The sequence below is a fragment of the Miscanthus floridulus genome, chromosome 19, assembly GCF_019320115.1.
Source record: "Miscanthus floridulus cultivar M001 chromosome 19, ASM1932011v1, whole genome shotgun sequence".
Classification (NCBI taxonomy): domain Eukaryota; kingdom Viridiplantae; phylum Streptophyta; class Magnoliopsida; order Poales; family Poaceae; genus Miscanthus; species Miscanthus floridulus.
In genome coordinates this window covers 80053746-80074508 of record NC_089598.1, presented here as the reverse complement: position 1 = coordinate 80074508, position 20763 = coordinate 80053746, and the positions used below count along the sequence as shown (strand labels likewise).

Here is a 20763-nt window from a genome sequence, read left to right as displayed (position 1 = left end):
TTTCAAGGACAGGAATAAGATCCTGAAGAGTGTATGTAGAGTCTTGGTCAGCTTATAGCTTCTTGGTGGTGCCCATAATGTTTGGTGTAACTATCAGCCTGTTCGCTTATTCGTAAACGATCGTAAATTTCCAGCCGGGAACAGTATTTTTCTCTCACACCAAACCAGCCAGCAGTAAATAATCCACGATACGATACGGCCTCCCGAACAGGCTGTACTGACAGACCTACTGGTATTCCGTTACCATATTTTCCCTGTAGATGTAAGCAATGCGTATTTTCAAGTCAGACAGTTCATCAAGTGAAGAAACGCGTGGCGGCTTTCTGAATTGCTGACTTCCCTCTAGCCCCAGCCGACCACAAGATGGATCGGTCCATCGGTGCAACAAACAGAGAAAGCATTAGATTTCAGAGCTAGTGACCTCACAATTATATGAAGCTAGCTGTAGTGACGGGCTGCTAGCTCGTAGTAGAGAACCGAGAAACGCAGCATGCACGATCAAGTATATATATGTCGAATATCTGGCGGGGCTTATTTTGGCACGCCTGCGTACGTCGTCATAGATGCAGGCAACCATTGTTGCAGCGATGTTTCGTTCTGGTTCATACATCTGACGAAGATAGATGTATCATGTATGCATATTATTATGTGTACATATATCGAAGTCAAGAAACGAAAACGCCCCATCTTGCTGCATGGCTGTTCCGTTCCTGGCCCACCGCATGTCGTCGACCAGCTCTCTTGTCCTCCAATAATCCTGCTCCGTTTTCCGGAGACAACTAGCTAGCTAGCTAGCTCATGCAGGGCAGTGTAGCGTGTGTAATCAATCGCAGCGCATGCTGATCTGGTGCTACAGTTGCCACTCAATCGATATCCATCCGTAACGGAAATGGCTCGCGACCCTTATCCTTTCCTGCACTGCACCTCAGATTACTCCTAGGCCCAGTTTAGTTCCAAAAATTTTGGCAAAATAGATACTATAGTATTTTCGTTGTTATTTAGTAAATAGTATCCAATCATAGTCTAATTAGGCTTAAAAGATTCGTCTCGTAGATTTCGTCTAAACTATGTAATTAGTTTTATTTTTTATTTATATTTAATGCTTCATGCATATATCCAAAGATTCAATGTGACGAAAAATCTTTGAAATTTTTGGTAAAATGAAGTGAACTAAACTGGCTCCTAGATCGTAGGAGTGTCTCTTGGCGTTGCCGGTGCTGCTGGCCGGCTGTCTAGTTCAGGAGTGCCCTCACGTGTAGTACTCTGGTGGCATCGCCGACCGCATGCATGCATCGGGATGCTGTCCCCCCGCCTTGAGTTCAGCGACGAGCAATTAAGAGGCCGAGCAGATTGGGCGACGCGCAGAACGTGCGGAAAAACGTATTGGGTGCTGCAGCGACGGTCGACGCGGTCCAGACGGACGGGCGAGGCTATCCAGGTGCGTTTGGTTGAGCTTTTGGCTTTGGCCAGTGGTGGATGCACGATGCAGGATAAGGGAGGCTAAAACAATGGAGATGTTGATTTGCATGAAGATTTAATGGTGAAATTAAGCTTTTGCTACAGTGATTAGACTTGAAATCAAGAAATTAGGGGGGGCTGGAGCCCCCCAGCCCCCCTGTGGATCCGCCGCTGGCTTTGGCTTTTGGCTTTAAAAGTCAAAAGCCTAATCAAAAATGTTGTTTTTGAAGGCTGTTTTTTCAGAAGCAGTTGTTTTTCTGTAGTACATTTTTGAAAGCTGGTTTAATGGTGTCCACAGTAGCTTTTTTTCACAGCCACAGCTCAACCAAACACACAGGAGTCGTTCGACTGCGGCCGTTAAGATTGCGCCGGATACGTACATGCCGGACCACTATCTGCTGCAGGCCTGCAACCCAGCAGAAGCTCCGTCGTTTTGCCGCTTAGGATTGGCTTTCAAATATGGCACCGAAGATTTGAGAGGCCATGATTTTGACTATTGTTTGGTTTGAACAAAAACTTACCAACCTCTTATATTTAGCTTGTCAAATCTATGATAAATTTTTTACCTACCTTTGCCTTGCTAAATTCTTGGCATGACAAATTTTGACCGCAAACCAATGAAGCCCTTACTCCTCCTAGTGAGTGCAGCCAAGGTCTTGAACGCGTGTAGTGGCAGTGGCGCCACGGCCTCCAGGGTGATTCCTTCGGTTGCAATGTCCATTAACCATTATTAACACGTTACCCATACAACACTTTGACTAGCAGAAACCAACGAGGTGGCTCGTGTATATTGTACGGACAGTTGAAGATGCAACCATAGTACAACTAAACCTGTACTCTCCTAGCTCTCTTGTTTCGCTCCATGTCTCATTATGAATCCATATATGAATTCATCTGTTTTTTTAATCAAAATAGATACTCCACCATCAACAATTATTGCATGCCATGTCTTACTCTTATATTTGGTTAACTCCACGACCTTAATACGTGGAGTCTAGAGTAACATTCTATATATATTCTCTTGTACCATTCAATGACCTCATGTTTTTTAGAACGTGTTCATTAGCACGTGTTTCATTAAGAGGGGAAACCACAGTACAAAGCGCTAGGCACCAAGTGTCTAGACGCAAGGAGCGGTGGAGCATGGTGCTGCATACATGATGGTACAACTACCAAGAACATGGCTAGCCTAAAATTATGATACTCGCTACATTGATATACATTTTTGCAACTCGAGCGAGGATCCTAAGCACTCAACAAGCCGAGGAGCATCAACAGGTCGGAGAAGCCCGCCTTGATCCAAACGTTCCCCTCTGCCACAATAATATATGTGCAGATTTTGAGCCTGTAGCCATGCACAACCATCAAACACTCTCTGGTTCCTCTCCTTCCAAACGATCCAAGAGACAAGCAAGAGCATAGAGTTGAATCCCTTGCGCTGTCAGCTGTGGATTCCATTGCGGTGTATCATCAACCAATCTGTCAAGGATGCAGCGTCCACTAGCAGCAGCTTTTGGAGACCGAGCGGGGATAGCACCATTAAACCCTTATGTCATGCTCATCAGTTGGTCACTTCATTGGCATTTCTTGTTGCTGCTAGAGATTGCGATTCCACTAGCAAATATGTCGATCGCTTCGTATATCTTGTTGCCTACTAATGTTGTAGCCTAAAGGTATGGGTGCTTATTATGGAAATGAAACACATGTACCCTCTCATACTCATTGTGGTTCCACCTATATCGATCATAATGTTACTAATTGGGCATATCTTTTCTCTCTCATTGCATTCATCTCGGGCATCCTCTAGGACATGCAATCTAAGATCAGCTAGCACTTGATACCACTATGGAGCTTGTAATATCCTAAGTGTCAATGCCCTGTCACCCTCACATAGAGTTGTCCCTTCCACTGTTGTGAGGCACAATAGCTTTGACCTTTGACTATCTAGACCGATAAACCATATGCATCTATCAAGAAGGAAGAATTAGTTGCACTGTTTGTTTTTCATTAAGCGACCATCCGCCTGATGTCCAGAATATAGAAATGCTTGTATTTTTCTAGAGTACTAATAGATCGATTATTCTTTTGTACTAGAGATTTGTTTTTTTTTCTCACTATAGGAATACTTTTTTTCTATTTTATCATATTTTATATTATTTTAGTTTCATTTCTAGAAGTAAGGCATATGTTGCTGGCTTCATGTTAGTATTTAATAATGTCATGGACAAGTTATATCAAAACATGTGTAGCGGAATTTTTGGTTATTTTTTATGTAATGGTAGTAGTGGGTAATTTACCATCATGTATAGAGGCACTTTGATTTTAGCTTCGATTAATGTGACAATTTGTAAGCTTTGAGAATTATCATTGGATTCAGATACTAAGAAAATGCATTTATAATAATAACAACAACAACAAACAACAACAACAACAACAATAATAATAATAATTAAATAGAAAGAGTTACGCGTTATGAATGGCAATCTTGGAATTATCATTGGATTCAGATACTAAGATAATGCATTTATAATAATAATAATAATAATAATAATAATAATAATAATAATAATAATAATAATAATAATAATAATAATAATAATAATAATAATAATAAATAGAAAGAGTTGCGCATTTTGAATGGCAATCTTTGAGTTGTCAACTTGTTTAAGATTTTATTTATTTATAGTGAATGTGAAAATAGGCATAAGACAAATCTAGATGAATTATGTCACAAATTAGAGGAAATAGATCCACACCATATTTTTTTTAAATGTTCAAGCGACATAGAGAAAACAACTTCTGTGTCTTTTGCTTATATGACAGAAAGGACATGGAGTGAAATCTGATTATGACTCATTCTTGTCACAAATCTAAGCAAGAAGGCCCTATGGGGCAGACATCAGATACTCAAGCACATGAAATCAGGCAGTGAACTCTCCATTTCCATCTAGGACCAGGAGAGTAGCGCTTAACTTGATGGGTTTCCCGAACTTTATAGATTTATTCTTTTGTTACATACTCAATGCAGAACATTTTGGTCACAGGGTTAAACCTACAGGGGTACCTCGCAAAAAAAACAGAGGGCTATGCAGGTAAAAATAGACCATATCTGTCACAGGTTTTAGGAAAATGTATCAAACAATATAGAAATGAAGGGGTAAATGATAGTATCTCAGATTTAATCACAAAAACAAACACAGACATATTTTACGTTCTTTTTTTTAGCAAAAGACATATTTTACGTTCTATATACAAGGAGTTTGAAACGAATGCAGCCCGTTTCTTTCATGGGCCTCAAACTCAAATACCCATTCCCTTGGACTAGGGACTAGGCCGAATTTGCTTTGGGCTACCAAATGAGGGATAGCGTCATTTCCTGGCCGTTGTTCCGGCCGGACGAAATCCGAAAACCCGTAAAATACACTGACACTGACAGTCTCGATCCCCGCAGTCATCGCGGGGAATCCGCCAGTCGCCGCCGGCGACTCACTCCCGCAACTCACCTGCTCTCAACCGCGACTTCGGCGCCCTACACGGCTTCCAAGTCGCAGGATGCGGCGGCGGCGGCGCCTACATCCTACGTGGCCGCGTCTCTGCCTCCGCTTCCGCCGCGCCGACGTGTCAGCTTCCCGTCCACTCCCCATTCGTCCTATTACTCGCTCCGCCGGCAACTATTCGCCCCTCCCCACTAAATCCGCGGCCGTTTCCTCTCGAGCGTGGTCATGGCGGCGCAGGGATCCCTCGTCATGTGGAGGGCGGTCTTCGCGGCGCTGGGCGTGCTCATGGTGGCCACGCTGGTGTACACCTCGGCCACCGACGGCTCGCCGTTCCGCCCCGAGCTGCTTACGCCGTAAGTACTGCCCATGTGCTCGCTTGCGGATTGGTAGGAAGCTATTGCGATTTTGTGGAAATGGGTATTGGAGAGGGTTGTGGATTGTGGAACTTGTCTGTCCGTTGATCATTTCAAAGTAACAACGAGCCACAGAGCCACTCTTACAGTCCTATTACCTTACGTTCTCTGGTGGTAAGCAGTAAGCTGCATATTTAAGTGGCGTTCTCATTTTGAAATGCTAAGGAGACGTGATGAACTGGTGATGGTGTAGGTCTTGCAAGGCCGTCTATGTTGTGTTCTGAAAGTTCAGTTTATTAATTAACCTTAGTTTTATGTATATACTATGCAATGAGTGTTTTATAGTCCCATCAGTCTGTTTATCTTGCAAAGTTGCAAGGTGCTGTCGGTGTTTTACCAATATGTTATCGTAGAAACATAGTCTTGCTCATTGGTGCAAATTGTGTTGGTTGTTTTGCTATACGCAATGAATTTTGTTCTTGAGAGATTGATACATTCATAACAACCAAACTATGTGTTGCTTCAGAGCAGGCATTTCATAGCTCTTCCTCATGCTTACATGTATGCAAAATACATTCATTTAAAATTCTAATTCTTTGCTGTGTGTAGGTGGATGGTGGCAACACTGATTGATTTTTATGTGAATGTAATTGCAATCTCGGTAATGCCTTCATTTTTATGACTGATTCTTAAGCAGACACTTTTTTTTACAATGGTTTTCACCGAAAACTTGTTAAGTTACCATCTTTATGAGGATGATTTTGCTGGTAGGGCTTATTTTTATAATCCTTGGTAGGTAACAAGAGACACTGTCAAATTATTACTTGGGCCTTGGGGAGGTGCCTTGGTACTTCTGGAAGTACAATCTGATGGTACCTCCTAGGGTTGGAAAAATGACTCTGTGGAAAGTGAAGCAAAGCAGCTACTAGTCTATTCATTTTGAGCTATACCATTGACAATATATTTGACATAAGGTGGAATAATAGATTATGGAGCTATCAGTCTTATGACTTACTGTTTCGAATAGAATGTTTGAACTCTATGCTTTGTGCATTATTAAGTTCACTTGATTTTTGTAGCATACTTGTATTTAAACTATTTTTTCTACCAGTTATTTGGCATTTCCCCTTTATCCGTATGACATGATTAACTAATAGAATGTTTAATTTGAGGGATCAACCTATCTACGATCATGTGGTCATCCCATGAATTTTGGTGGGATCTACCCATTCCTCACCATTTTACTGATCATTTGCTTTTGACAGATGAGGTGGTGATGGATTTTGACCCATTCCACTCCTCAAATTAAACAACAATGTTAGGTTCGGAGTTAGATTGGATGATCCATCACCATCCTATTACTCAAACCAAATACATGCCTAACTTGCATTAGTTCATTTTGGTTCAGGTCATCGTGAACTCATGATTGCACGTTGGTTGCATACTTGCATCTCAGAAATGAGTGTCCAAATAATAAGGAATTCTCTTTTGTGCCATTATCTGTCTTAGCTATATTATCCTTTGTCAGTTTGTGTATTAGAGTTATTAGCTGAAACTTTCTATTTTGAGTTTTGCAGATACCTGAACCCCAGTTCTGACCTTTGTGCATACTGACTAGAAAGTTATCATGCAAATCATTTTTTCTGTCATATCCCAAGTGAATGTTATCCTCTGATTAGCTTGAATAATTCCTGAAGAGTAAATGCTCCTGTTAAACTTGGCCAAATAGGTCTGGGGATTGAGCCTTAGAATGTTGAATAATTTAATTCTTACCTATTTACAAGATCTTATTATTTTTGGTACATTTATGGAGATCCGATTTCATTTCTAACTTGACTTAAGTTAGAGATGCTTCTTGTGTGGTGTTTCAGGCTTGGGTTATCTACAAGGAAGCAAACTGGATTAGTTCTGCTGTGTGGGTGGTTCTGTTGTGTTGCTTTGGCAGGTATTGGACTCCTTATCTTTAATATTTTATATCTCTTAGTTTTGTAGCTTCTTTTTGTGCTTCTATACTTCTCTTTGACTGGATGAGTCTTATTGACTTGATGGTATCCACATTTTTTTTATTCTTTTATCTTTTCAGTGCTGCTACTTGCGCTTATATTGTTAAGAAACTTTTTGAAGTAACATCTGCGGGGTCATCCCAAGATCCACTTGATCTTCTGTTTATCAGGTAGAGTGCCAAAATCTTTGCGACTAGTTCTTTAGATTTCTATACCTTTGGCTACTTAACCAGCATACTTAAAGCCCCAGGTTAGTTGCATTCTAGAATCTAGATGTTATCTAATATACTGAAGCCGCAAATTTCATTCCACCAAATTCCTTTCTGCTACTCTGCATATTGTAGCCTCACATGCTGACCTTGTTGATCAAATGAGATATCCAATAAAATTAAGTTGATACTAGTTTGTCTTGACATGTATTCTTGAAACATTTTCAGGCAAGGTAATCTATCCCAAAGAAAGTGCTCTTATATTGTAATTGGAAGGGTTATTTTCAGCATTTTGGGAATATTCATGGCTGCGGTTGTCGCATATACTGTCATCAATGATGGACTACCTTTTAGGAAGGAATTGTTGACACCGTAAGTGAATACAGTTCATACTTTGTTGCTTTGCTGATTTCTGAAGCCCATTGAGCTCAATGTAATTGATGCAAGTGTGAAAAGAGTAACTAAATGCAAGATTGCAGCATCCCAAGAACAATAACCGCACAGTTCTAGGTTGTTTTAACTTTCCAAATATGGAGTAAATGTGACATATGGGAATCGTGCTATACACTGAAGTTATAGTCAAGATTTTTTAATTGCTAAACTTTTATATCGAGTTATTTTTTATGAAACTGTAGGATTTCAGAACGGTAAACAAAAAACTGCATGTCCTAGTTAAGTTTCGCAGATCCCTCAAAAAAAGGTTAAGTTTCACAGATATTCCAGTCAGTTAACTTGGTCTACGCACCCCCCCCCCCCCCCCCACCCCCCAAAAAAAAATGTAACTCATTGAATCTTGTTAAATACTAGTGTGTAATCTGAGTAGGAGGTACCATGTCCCAATGTATTAATACTAGTGTGTAATCTGACTAGGAGGTACCATGTCCCAATGTATTGACATGTGAGCTTCAGTCTCTCCCACACTGCTACTCAACCTTGGCCTCATTCACTCCTTCCTGCCCTTTCCTGCTGCAGCAGTTGCAAGCCATGGCGATAGGTTGTGGGCTTGTGGCAACCTAGATGACTATGGTGGTTTCTTTACGAGAGAGTGCTGGTGTCATGTGGGGCTGCACCTACGGCTGCTGGAACAAGAGGGCAGCATAATCTTAGATTGATTAGTGATTGGTTGAGAAAAGGAAGGTGATCGGTTTAGTCAATTGATTAGTTAGATTGGGAGAAAAGTTAGGAGAACTGATTGGCTTGTTTGCCTATGTAATCCTGGACGTTGTACTTTAGAAATCTAGCAATGAAACAATCTTCCTCCTATCCTCTCTCTACCTCTCAGGGCCAACATAGATTGGGAGCGACGAGGCAAGGAGCCTTGGCAGCCGGCTGATCACCACTACCACCTAAGAAGCCTTGGCCCTCCACCGCCAATTCCCTCCACCAGGGCATAACAGCTGGATTAAAGAGAGAGAATTTTTTTTTTGGCACGGCGGGGAGGGGGGGGGGGGGGGGGGGTGGTTGAAAGTTGTGATGAATTTAACAAATGTTTTTTGCCAAAAAAAACAAGTCAGACAACTAATTTTTTGGTATTTGCCTGTTAGTATTTTTAAAAGTTATAACAAAAAATCTCTAAATATTTACTTGATTTAACAATTTAGGGTGGCAAGTGAATAGATTTCTGTTCATCATGTGTACTAAAAGCAAGAGTTAGTACAACTCAGTATCCAACAATTAAAATGGAAAGCTCATACATGTGTTGGATGGTTTAGATGCATAGTTCTATTCAAAGCATACTTATCATTTATCAAACATAAATATCAAGTTTAATGTTTCAATTGTGCACTCAGGTGGATGGCGGCAACCTTAATTGATTTCTACATAAATATCTTTGCAATATCGGTAAGACAACTTAAACTTTGGCTCCTATGTAGTACTCCCTCCGTCCCCAGTATATAAGGCGTAACCACCTCTGGTTCAAAGACCAAGGAACGTATTTAATTCTCTCTCACAATACTAGTGCTATTGCATCGATATACGTGTGTCTAGAGAGAGCACGCCTTATATTATAGGACATGAATAAAAAAGGTTACGCCTTATATTTTGGGACAGAGGGAGTACAAGTCATGAGATAGATGCAATCATACTTAACTTTTTGTATTTGTTTAAAATAATTTGTGTGCATGGATGAGCTGTGAAAATTTACTGCTTATGTTTACTTTGTCCCAAAGGATGGAGAACACATTTTTTATAACGATTACATGAATTTTATTTGAAATTCTGAGCATTGATGCCATAGTGTTATTAGTTTCATTTCGATCATAGAGAGCATGTATTTTCACTGAAATGTAATCAGTAGAGTTTGTTCATAATATTTACATTTGATATCCTGGTCTGCACTTCTCTCTTTTAGACCCTGATAGAAAATGTTCGGCAACAATTGTGTTTTAACTTAATGGTCATTATATATACGGCTTATTTATGGTTTCTGAATTCTTACCTGAGCGAAGATGATTCTAGATTGGGATACACTTTGACATTAATATTTTGCTCCCTAATAGGCATTATGGCCAAGTGTTAATATTTGATAATATGCCTACAGGTCTGGGTTACTCACAAGGAGTCGTCTTGGATATCAACTACCATTTGGATTGTCTTGTTGATATGCTTAGGAAGGTATATAAATCTCTTTTTGGGGCTCCAAGCACCAACTTCTTACCACTTTTTTTACTTTAATACTCCTTCCGTTCCAAATTGTAAGTCATTCTGGCTTTTCTAAGTTCATAGATTTTCTATGCACCTAAATATACATTATATCTAGATACCTAGTAAAAGCTATGTACCTAGAATTAGCTATAACGACTTACAATTTGGAACGGAGGGAGTAGAATCCATTTACTGTGTGCCGATTTTGATGCAACACTTCGTTAGCCAAGTCGTTTCTATCTTATCTTCAGTTTGTCGATTGGTGTAGCATATCTCATTCTGTTGGAAGTAATCTTTATTTAAGAGCAATGGCCATGTCATTCATGGCAGGTAATGATAGAAACGAAGTTGTCCTCTAATATAGTATCATTCTTTCCTGAGTTCTCTCCTCCCTACCGGGTGCCCTTCATCTGGAAGGTGTTCAGTCACTAGCACTTATAGAGAGAAAATATTGCTGTTCTTTGTGCCAGCACCTTGGTCCCATGTGGCCGGCCAGATGGACAACTGCCCACTGCCCTTGTCCGCCTGCTCTTGCTGCCATCTTGGCACAGCTTGTGCACACACCCATGACAGTATCATAATTGGGTCTGCTCTTGCATGCATGCAAGGTGGGCCTATTGTAGATGTGGGACTTTCCCAGCAACACTTTGCCTACATATATGTGTACCTTCCGTGTGATATCTTGCTTACAGAAACTAACCAAATTGATATAGTCGCTAGCAAATCTAGTTGTGAATAAACAGTACTAGTAATTGCCCTGCAATATTATTTCTGGAGAGTCCCATGTTTGCAAAGAGATTGTCAGAATACTTCTACTTGCAAATCTTAACATAAGCTGTAACTATTCAATTTATATCACTTAAATGCTGTAATTAATTGTTATGTGTTAACCAGCATTGTTTTGTTGATGTCTGTAATTAGTTTGTTATCATGATATGTATATGTTTTCATACGTTAAGTACTGTAATATTATGTAATACTTCTCTCTAGGAATATCTTCCCTCAGGGTTATGCCCGATTCATATATGTGGGTGGTGCTTTCCTTGAAACAATTTGATATAGTACAATATATAAAGCTGCTTTAACCCTGTCAACTGAAGTATGTGAAGGATCAGTTGTGCATTTGGGGTGCATATTTTGTTTCCTTTTGGTTATTATGCATTCATATCAGTGATATGTTACACAAAGTTGTGAGCCATATTGATGATTTTATTCAAGTAATTTATTGACCTTCATTCTTTTTCCCCCTTCTGTGCATTAGCATCACAACATGCGGCTACATTGTCCTCCAACTTTTCAAAGTATCATATCAAGATCCAATCTACCACGTGCTATTGAACTCTCACAGCAAGTATGGAATTCCAACTTCACTGTGATAATTCATCTTCTATGATCCTGGTTAGCTTACAGCTGTCTAAACTTCAGCTTGTCATCTGGTCATTGATTTTCCATTCATAATTCACTTGTTTGAAATGTAGGAAGATTTGAAAATTCATTGAAGTTGTATGTGCAGCTTGGCTGGCAATATTAAAATGTTCCTTCTGTCTATATGTAAGGTACCACAATTAAGGGGACAGCAGGATAGCAATTAGAGAAGTTATTTTGCTTTGAATAAAATAACACATGTGCTGACTTCTCTGCAAAATGAAACTGTAACCTGAAGTTCTTTATTGTATTTCTAAATTAAATTGCTTGGACAGTAATCTCCTTTTGTTGTCATCATTGTCGTGGTCCTGAATCGTACAATGCAAACAATTTAGCAAATCATGTGACGGTTTTTATTTTGAATGATGCACTAGACACTTGATGATGCACTAGGAGTCAGCAGCTCGGTGTCAGCAGTCATTTGGGCAGATTAGCTCAGGGCCAAGCCCTTTGAGAATGGACTGAGGTCAAGCATCTAAAGGTTCAGTAGTCTCTAGCAGGGCACTATCTTCAGCTTGGCATGCCAGGATCAGTGTCAGCAATGATCAGATCAGCAGCAGGATGATCAGGAGGTGAGAGGCCCCCTCCAGGGGACAGGAAAGGGACAGGGAAGGTTGTTGTGCCTCAAAAGAAAATCAAGAAACCAAAGATCTCTAGAGAAACTCGTATGGCAGTACAAGCAGCAGTAGCAGTAGCAGAGCACCGAGAACATGAGGGGGACAGATGTATTTCCAGTGAGGAGCCGCATTCCTCTCAGCAGCAGCCCCAAATCCAGTCTACCCCTCGTCACAAGTCTGGTTGTATTCACTCTCACCAGCTTGAGATGATTGGTGAGTACAGAGATTCGAGGCCCAGCAGCGCATGAAAAGGCACTCAGGAACGTTTTGCTAGAGCAGCTACGTGAGGATCGGGCACAGTCGGCGCACCAGTTTGCTTATCTCTACCGGCTTGTCACCACCTCAGCTCACGTTATCTGGCCTGTTCGCCTGAACTTATCAGTCGGCTTATCAGCTAAAATCTATAGTATTTTTCTCTTACAACAAATCAGCTTCAGCCGGCTTATCATCACTCACCCCCTAGCTGCACAGCCGTCTCTGGTGGTTGTACAGGGCAGAGCTCTCACAGCAGCAGGTTCCCGTAGCTCTCACTCCAGAGACACCAAGAGGCGATAAAACAAAAGGCCAGGTAGAGGGGCGGTGTCGGTGATGGCAAGGGACAGGAAGAGGAGATGGTCTAACCGGTGGAAGAAAGATAGGAGAAAATAAAAGAGAAGAAAAAGAAAAGGAAAAATGTATCACTAATAACAAGAGTCCCACATGTCATAAGAAAGTATGGGGCTCATAATTAAGGATTGTTGCTAGAGTTGGAGAGCAAAGGCCCCAACTTTATGAGCTATTGCTGGAGCCTGGAGTTGCTCTAGTTCCTGCACATTACAATCACATGGGCATCTGCGACAAAAGCACTGCTTAATTGATCCATACTACAATATCAATTCCTTCCTCTGCAGAAGCAAAGTGTGGAAGACGAAATTTTCATGATTAAACCATCGTTTGCAACTGTCTGTAATACAAATGTAACGCGCAAAACACTAGAGATTTCAGATGCACAACTTCTTGGTCTAGCACTTGCTTCTGCTCCCTGCTTCAGCCTTGTGACATGCATGGTTTGCCTACAGTCAAATGAATTTGCACAACAGAATTGACAGGCTACAGATGACATTAGCTACCAAGTTAAGGTGACTAATCATGGCTTCTGGTGCATCGTTGGTTGGTCCTGCAATTTGTTTGGACTCTCTTGCTCAACTTTCAGAGCGTTTGGTTCATCTATGGCCATCGGACTAGTGTCATTCGGCTGCATGCAACAATAACTTCATAAAAATATGCTTGGGTACACCGGACCACACTAATGTAGTAAGTGAGCATGAAGCTGTTGATATATTTAATGTTCTGATAAATGGCACTTACAAAGGTTTGTTTCAAGGGACCAACTCCATCAGCCACAGGTCCAGTACCTCTAGAATATTCTGCAGCTACACTATTGACATCCTGCTGAGTACAAAAACAAGAAAACAAGAAAGTCAGTAATGGAGAATGATATATAACTAGAGAAAAAGAAAAGTTAATTAGGGATAATGTTCTTGCTACAAGCCTATAATTGCTCCAACAAGAATCAGTAAAATAGATGAATGAAAAATGGAGTCATGATCTGCCAGGAAACATAGGAATTGCTAAAGCACATGGGGAGAAAACACTAACCTAAAGATGTTGACCATTACACCACATCCTATGTAAAGCATATTACTAGCATAAAATATTCGAGAAATTTAACTTGCAAAAAACTTCGATCAATCTCAAGCATCACAACAGAAACTACTCTTTACTGTAACTCTTTTACTGCATAGGCATAGCCTATCAATCTCAGAAACCTAATTAGCAAAGCATAAGTTGCCCTGCGACTGTCAGATGCTGCCACACTGTACATGAGAGAGAGCAACACCGTGGGGGTAGATACTGGACGATCTCCACTTTCATCTCTACTAATATCTAAGTCATCTCCAGATTCATAACTAATTGGGCAAGGCAAAACAAGGCAAAGATGCTGCCCTACAGTTTGGTCATCAAGTCATATGGGTATTTGGCCGCACCCCTTCCTCGATGAGCTCGCAGGTCCCAAGCTCACGGTGACCAGAACTCGCAAGGGCAGCCCAACCTTGTGTGTGCGTCCTCACCTCAAGCTCTACGTGGGAGGCACGTGCGCTGTGGGGGCTCTGGAGGAAAATGGTGGCGGGAGGGCGCTGTCATACGGCTTGGAGTCGGAGGAGAGCCTGAGGGACTACTCGTGGGTCTTCGACGAGGTGGACAGCAAGATGGACCCAACATACGTCCTGCCGCCAGAGAGGTCGCCTCAAACTCGAAGGCGCAACGATGCCGTCGTGGTGGAGGAGATTGGCGAAAACTACATCACAACGTCGGTCTCCCGGAAGTATAATCTGCAGCCATGAAAATAGGCAGCGGTTGGCGTTTTAAGTTCGAAGAGCGCTATTTTAAGTGCCACGCCAGATGTTGACGAACATTTTATTTACGAGATGTTCTACCACATTTTAAGCAAAAAGGAATTGGTAAGGAAGTGTCAAGTGTTGTCTCTGTAGTTCCGTTGAAACTATCCACGGCAGCGAGCTCCCACGCACAGCATGGGGCATGGCGGTGATGCCGCTCAGGTCCATGGGGGTCGTGCAGCAGCGGTGCCGCTCGGGACCGTGGGGTTGGGAGGAAGATTTTTTTTATATATAAAAAGGAAAAAAGATTGACACATGCGCCCAAAATATGGATTGTCCTATCCCCTGAACCAAACAGAAAACAGGGACCACCCATCCCTAGAAATTGGGTTGAGTCCGTCCCATCCCACCTTGTCCCCAAAACAAACACAGGCTAATAGAAGTTCTAACATGCCTTCTAGTTCAAGTACACCTTACATACCAAAAAAAAACATGTGAAACATCATGGATACATCATTAAATTAACACAAGTTAAATTAGAGAGGTACCTGATCAATTGCCTCTGTCTCAGCAGATTCTTTCTTCATTCTAAAATTGTGTATACTGCCCCTCCTATGATAGAAAAGTGCACAAAATAGAACACATAATATAACCACCTGAAGCAATTGCTGCTACAAATTACATGAGCAAACAATAATAAATACCTCCCAGAGTCGTCCAAAGGCTTGGCATCATTCATTTCCACATCAGAATCAGCATCACGTCTATCATCAGGATTCTCTTTGTCGTCATCTTGCTATACCAAACATTAACACAAATTAGTCACAATATGTTGACTTACTTATTTGCGAGTTACATACATAATGCTATTTTGTAGAGTTTTTCATTTGTATGCACAGAGGAATTGCATGTTTCATTAGGCTATATTTTTTGTATTTATTGGGTTACATTATCCAAACTTTTAAGTTGTTCCAATTTTGTAGATGCACTTCATGGCAATTCGATTATCTTTGGGTGTGTGCTGCACATATGTTAAGGGTTCTTTTATCTTTCCCTTCTTTTTCAGAGTTGCAATTTTTGCTTTCAAAGGTGTTGTGTAGTTTCTCCGTATAGTTGCACCTTTGCAGCAGGGACTGCACTTTTAGAATGACACCAGACTTCCTCTGTCCTCCATCTGTTTGCGTTGCAGGGTACACATGGTAGAGTCCATGTTCTTTACACTGCCCCCTTTTCTCATTTTCTTCCAGTTTTTGCAGTTCAACTGGTGGTCCAGTCCGGTTTCTAATGCAGTTCCAGGCATACAAACAGAACTATACAACAATTGGCAAGAACAATGTTTTCTGATCGTCCGATTAATCGTGATTAATCACGATTAATCGTCCTTATCAGTACTTAGCACTTGATTAGGCCCTCCGATTCGATCAGAGCGATCAGAAACCTGATCGTCCGATTAATCGTCGATTACTCGCGATTAATCGTCCGATTAGGTCTCTTTGCCGATCAGCACTAGGCAGATGGGCTACTTCAGTTTACTGGGCTATATTTATTTGGGCCAGGCCCATTAGGGTTTCTCTTATATACCTCACCCCCACTCTTTCTCTCCTCAGTCCTCAGTACTCCTCACTCCCGCTGTGTGTGCAGCTGAGCTCCATCTCTTCCCTGCTGCGTGCATCTCACTCCCTCCTCCCTCCCTTCCAGTTCCAATCCAAGCAGCCCATCCATGGATCTTCCCTGCTGCTTGCTGCTTCCTCCTCCCTTCTGCTGCAGGGTCGCCTATTCTCTTCCCCACCTGCAGGCTGCAGGTTCAGGGAGCATGAAGATGAGCTCCTCCTCTGAAGGTGAGTCATTAAAACTCTGAATGTTGTTTGCAGTGTTTAATTATTTAGTTTGTAGTATGTACTCAATACTCGTACTATATTAAGTAAGCTGTGGACTATGCTAGTTTTCTTAATTCCTACTTTTCTGGATCTGGATTGAGTATGTGCTGCTGTAATGCTGTCAGTCTGTCACATTATTCTTTTGCATCTACTTACTCAAGTTATCTATTATTCCAACAGAAAATCAGCAAACATATGGAGGCTGGGACAAGAATATGGAGTCAGATCTCATAGGTAAGTAGCCAACTAACTAGAAATATGCTCGATGTCTACTATATAAATATATAGTATATGGTATATTATATATATACCATACCTATATGATATATACTTATATAGTCCTGCTATATGCTGGACGATTATATGGACGATTAGACCGATCAGAGGTCGATTAATCGTCCTGATCGTCGATTAATCGTCCTGATCGTCCTATCGGTACCAGACCGATTAGGAACAATAAGCCGATCAGAAAACATTGGGCAAGAAATAGCAGAAAAAGAAATGCCTGCAAAACTATGCCAGCATGAACAGGACAAAACTATACTGGCCTTAGGACCAGGATTGTTCGACCAGAGTATTTTTGGTTATTTGCCCAGAAGGAAAGCAGAAGAAAGCAATGTCATTCTCCATATAATTTTAAAAGTGGGGTGCTATATATTAGTCACAATTGTCAATAGCCATTTCCCCATCACTAGTTACTTAGGAGTTGCTGTCCAAGTTATCCTGGGGGGCTTTTATTTTTGCCGTGGCGCAAATTTCCTTTCTTTTTAGCTATGGATTGGTGTGAGTGGGTGTGTTGGGAAGGTTTGTTCTAGCCCTTCCGTTTGTAAGATTTCCTTTCTTAATGAAATAACACGCAACTCTCCTGCGTTGTTCGAGAAAAAAAAAATCTTCCACTACATTTCCAGATTTTCTTACTAATTCGATATAAGAGTACGGTCTGTGCAATTATTCGGTCTTGTCCACAACAACTCTACTAAAGATGGCCTTATCTTTGTGCCTGAATTATTTTCAAGGATAAAGAAACATCATCCAATTAATTTCTTGCTTGTAACAGAATCCTCACCTCAGGTAACTCAGCCTCAGGGGGTCGCTCTTGAAATTGAACACTAGGAGCATGTCGGAGTTTTGAAAGATTATCTAGAAGTTTCGATTTTATATCATCCAATTGATGCCGCGTGTTTTTATTCTCCATGTTACTTGGAGCGACATGTAGAGTGTAATCTGGACCAAAATACTCATAGTACTCATTAGGTGGCATCTTGTCAGTGAGCTCATGACCAAGGGCAACTCCTGTCTGCTCAAGAAATATGAAAAAAAAAGGTAAGAACAGTTATTCAAAGACTTTGAATTGGTGACATTAAAAGGAATATCAGAAATAACAATAGTGGCCTCAATCCTCGATCGCTCAAGAACATGAAAAGAATATAATGGACTGTGCAGAAGTTCAATTGTCTTGTCTAGAGCAGTGGCTGAATGAGTTGGAACTTGGAAGAGATAATCTTTGAAGAAAAAATAAGTGTTTGGTTCACACATAACCGATTCATATTTAGTTAAAAATACAAAGAGCATATAACACAGTAAATAGCAAAAAATATTTTTTGTGACATCTTAGTAAATTTAAAACACATCATGAAACTATTTACAAAATTAGGTAACAACAGTAGTCAGCACTCAGCAAGTAGAAAGTAGACAACGACATGGTATGAATAAATTCTTTCAAGCAAGATGACGCATGCCAAAACAAAAAAAGAATTTGCAGAAACTATTGTACTGCATAGATAACTAATTCAAAAAAAATATCATCCTGGTATTTCAAATTGCTCTAATATATCCTAAAAATAAAAAACATAGGATAAATAAAAATATCGTAAAAACTGAATTTGGAACACAGCTAGCAAACATAATATGTCGATTACTTTTACAGACAAGGTAGATTGTGTTTACTGGGTTCACAGCACAAACACAAGGGGAGACATGGATAGCAAAAATGCAGATGGTGCTTTGAAGTGGGCAAAAAAGGAATGCTAACAAATCAGTTACCTATATAAAGTTACAAATCGACAACACACATGTACTTGAAGAAAACCTTATATATGAAGTTGGAGAATACGGCATTTGTATCACACATGCCTAACATGATTTAGAAGGCTATTTGTTTGTATTTGAAATATTACTTTTATGTGAGTATTGATAAATCCCAACCACTGTACCAATCATCCTGCATATTCTAGGCAGTGAGCGCTACAACTGTTGTTTGTTATTCTATTAATTCCGATAACTTCATTGCAGTACGGGGGAAAAGGTCTCACAAAGTGTTACACTCACAGTATACTTAACAATTTCATCAAATAATTAATCAGACAAGGTTATTGGAATTAATAGAATAACAAACAACAGAAAACTGAAAACTGAAAAGGCATAACAAATGTGGGTTTTCCCCCATGAAGGAAATTCCCCTGTTACATACCTCATAGCACCAACACCGTGCAACGTTTCTTATGGTATACCCACCGCCACCAAGCAGCAACAGCGGGACGTTGAAGGACCTCATAAATCTTACACATTCTGCGTGACCCTTAATAGAGAGGTTGAAACAGCCCAATCTGTCACCCGACAATGAATCTGCACCACACTGGAGCACGACTGCGCCAGGGTTGAAGACCTCCATCACCTTGCCCATTATTGGCTTGAACAACGACTGGTAGCTCTCATCATCAATACCATCGTCCAGCGGAACATTCAGGGAGTAATATTTACCCTTTGAGTGCCCAACATCATGAATGTCCCCTGTCCCAGGGAAATAATCCCCAAACTTGTGGAATGAGACCGTCATCACCCGGTCTGTGGTGTAAAAAGCCTCCTCCACGCCATCCCCGTGGTGGATATCAATATCCACGTACAGAACGCGCTACAATGCAATTACAGTTCACAAAACATGGGTAATTCTATCCATCCAATCCAACTATAGATTCGAAAAAAAATAAAAAAATAAAAAATTCGGAATACCTGGTGGTACTTGAGTAGCTCGAGGATGGCGAGGACGATGTCATTAACATAGCAGAACCCGGAGGCCTCGCACTTCTTGGCGTGGTGGAGTCCGCCGGCCCAGTTGATGGCGATGTCATGGCCGTGGTTGAGCTTGACGGCGCCGCCAACGGAGCCCCCCGCGTAGGTCTGGCAGAAACTGTAGAGACCGTCGAAGACGGGGCAGTCCTCGCCGACGTTGAAGCGCTTGAGCGCGCGGATCTGGTCCTGCTGCGTCTCGGGGGTGACGGAGCGGAGGAAGGCGACGTAGTCGTCGGCGTGGAAGCGGCAGAGGTCGCGGTCGCGGGCAGGGTGAGGGCGGAGCACTTGCATCTGGTCGAGGAGGCCGTAGCGGCCGAGCAGCGCGTGGGTCATGCGGATGCGGTGCGGCTTCATCGGGTGGCCCTGCCCGTAGTAGTAGTTGCCCACCTCCGCGTCGTAGAAATAGCAGACGCGGCGCTTCGACCCGTCCGCGCCAGTGGTCGGCAGGGAGTTGCCGCCGCCGCCGGCAGACGCGTCCATCGCCGGATTAGCGCCGGCGCTTTCTCTTCGCTTGCCGCCGGCGCTTTCGGGTTGGATTTTTTTCGTCGGGCACTAAAGGCGCTAGGCGCTCGGCGGCGGCGTTTGAGTTGGGACTTGGGGACCGGCTGTAGGATCCGACGGGGTCCGGGCATATATATTTAACTTATTGCCATTTGGCAATGACACTTGTTTAGGGTCTGTTTGCTACAGTTTTTTTAACCAGCTTCACAAGCAGGCTTTTTACAAACCTGAGCTGTTTTATAAAACCATATTTGGCAAAATAGTATCACCAACAGCTTAGGAGGGAGAGAGCTAAGATAAACTACTATTTTTAGCTTCATCCCAACTTGTGTCTCTGTGAGAGGGAAAAAAAACAACTTCACTCCACCTCTAACCTACAAACCAGGTATTATATCCCTTTATTTATCAAAAAACCATTTGCTCTGCAATCTACCCCTTAAGTGGTTTTAGTGGAGTTTTTACTTTGTGGGGCCCACATATCAGGTGGTTCCTTGTATCAAAACAATTTATAATTTTTTCATATGAATCAAATGAGACAAACTTTTATCAAAATTATAAAGCTTGACACGATCTACAAGTTTATAGTTGATAGTTTTAATAAATGTTTACATGATTTCTAAATAATCATAAATGAAAACTTTTTCAAAGGAAAGTTTTAGATCTCGTTAAGCACTAGAGCTTTGGTATAGATCTTTCTTCATCTGAGGTCATTAAAAAATAAAAAAATGAA

General features: G+C 41.4%; 2 protein-coding genes across 4 annotated transcripts; one reads left to right on the top strand and one right to left on the bottom strand.

The window, feature by feature from the left end:
- Positions 1-5057: 5057 nt before the first annotated feature.
- LOC136529148 (uncharacterized) lies at positions 5058-12846 on the top strand. Of its 2 annotated transcripts, none has more exons than XM_066522217.1 (9): positions 5058-5308; positions 5918-5969; positions 7180-7253; positions 7392-7481; positions 7749-7892; positions 9311-9362; positions 10063-10136; positions 11428-11517; positions 11645-12846. In XM_066522217.1, exons 1-9 carry the CDS (start codon positions 5181-5183, stop codon positions 11652-11654), a joined length of 714 nt encoding a protein of 237 aa, XP_066378314.1. In that variant the 5' UTR covers positions 5058-5180; the 3' UTR covers positions 11655-12846. The 2 variants fall into 2 exon arrangements, with proteins under 2 accessions (XP_066378314.1, XP_066378313.1); XM_066522216.1 differs by having other exon boundaries at positions 5060-5308; positions 11428-11564.
- Positions 12847-13106: 260 nt separating this feature from the next.
- LOC136529147 (histone deacetylase 1) lies at positions 13107-20135 on the bottom strand. 2 transcript variants are annotated; one of them, XM_066522214.1, is made up of 7 exons: positions 19473-20135; positions 18934-19374; positions 17530-17760; positions 15291-15382; positions 15135-15198; positions 13556-13639; positions 13107-13442 (listed from the first exon to the last, which is right to left on the bottom strand). In XM_066522214.1, exons 1-7 carry the CDS (start codon positions 20010-20012, stop codon positions 13335-13337), a joined length of 1560 nt encoding a protein of 519 aa, XP_066378311.1. In that variant the 5' UTR covers positions 20013-20135; the 3' UTR covers positions 13107-13334. The 2 variants fall into 2 exon arrangements, with proteins under 2 accessions (XP_066378311.1, XP_066378312.1); XM_066522215.1 differs by having other exon boundaries at positions 13556-13636.
- Between the last annotated feature and the right edge of the window lie 628 nt (positions 20136-20763).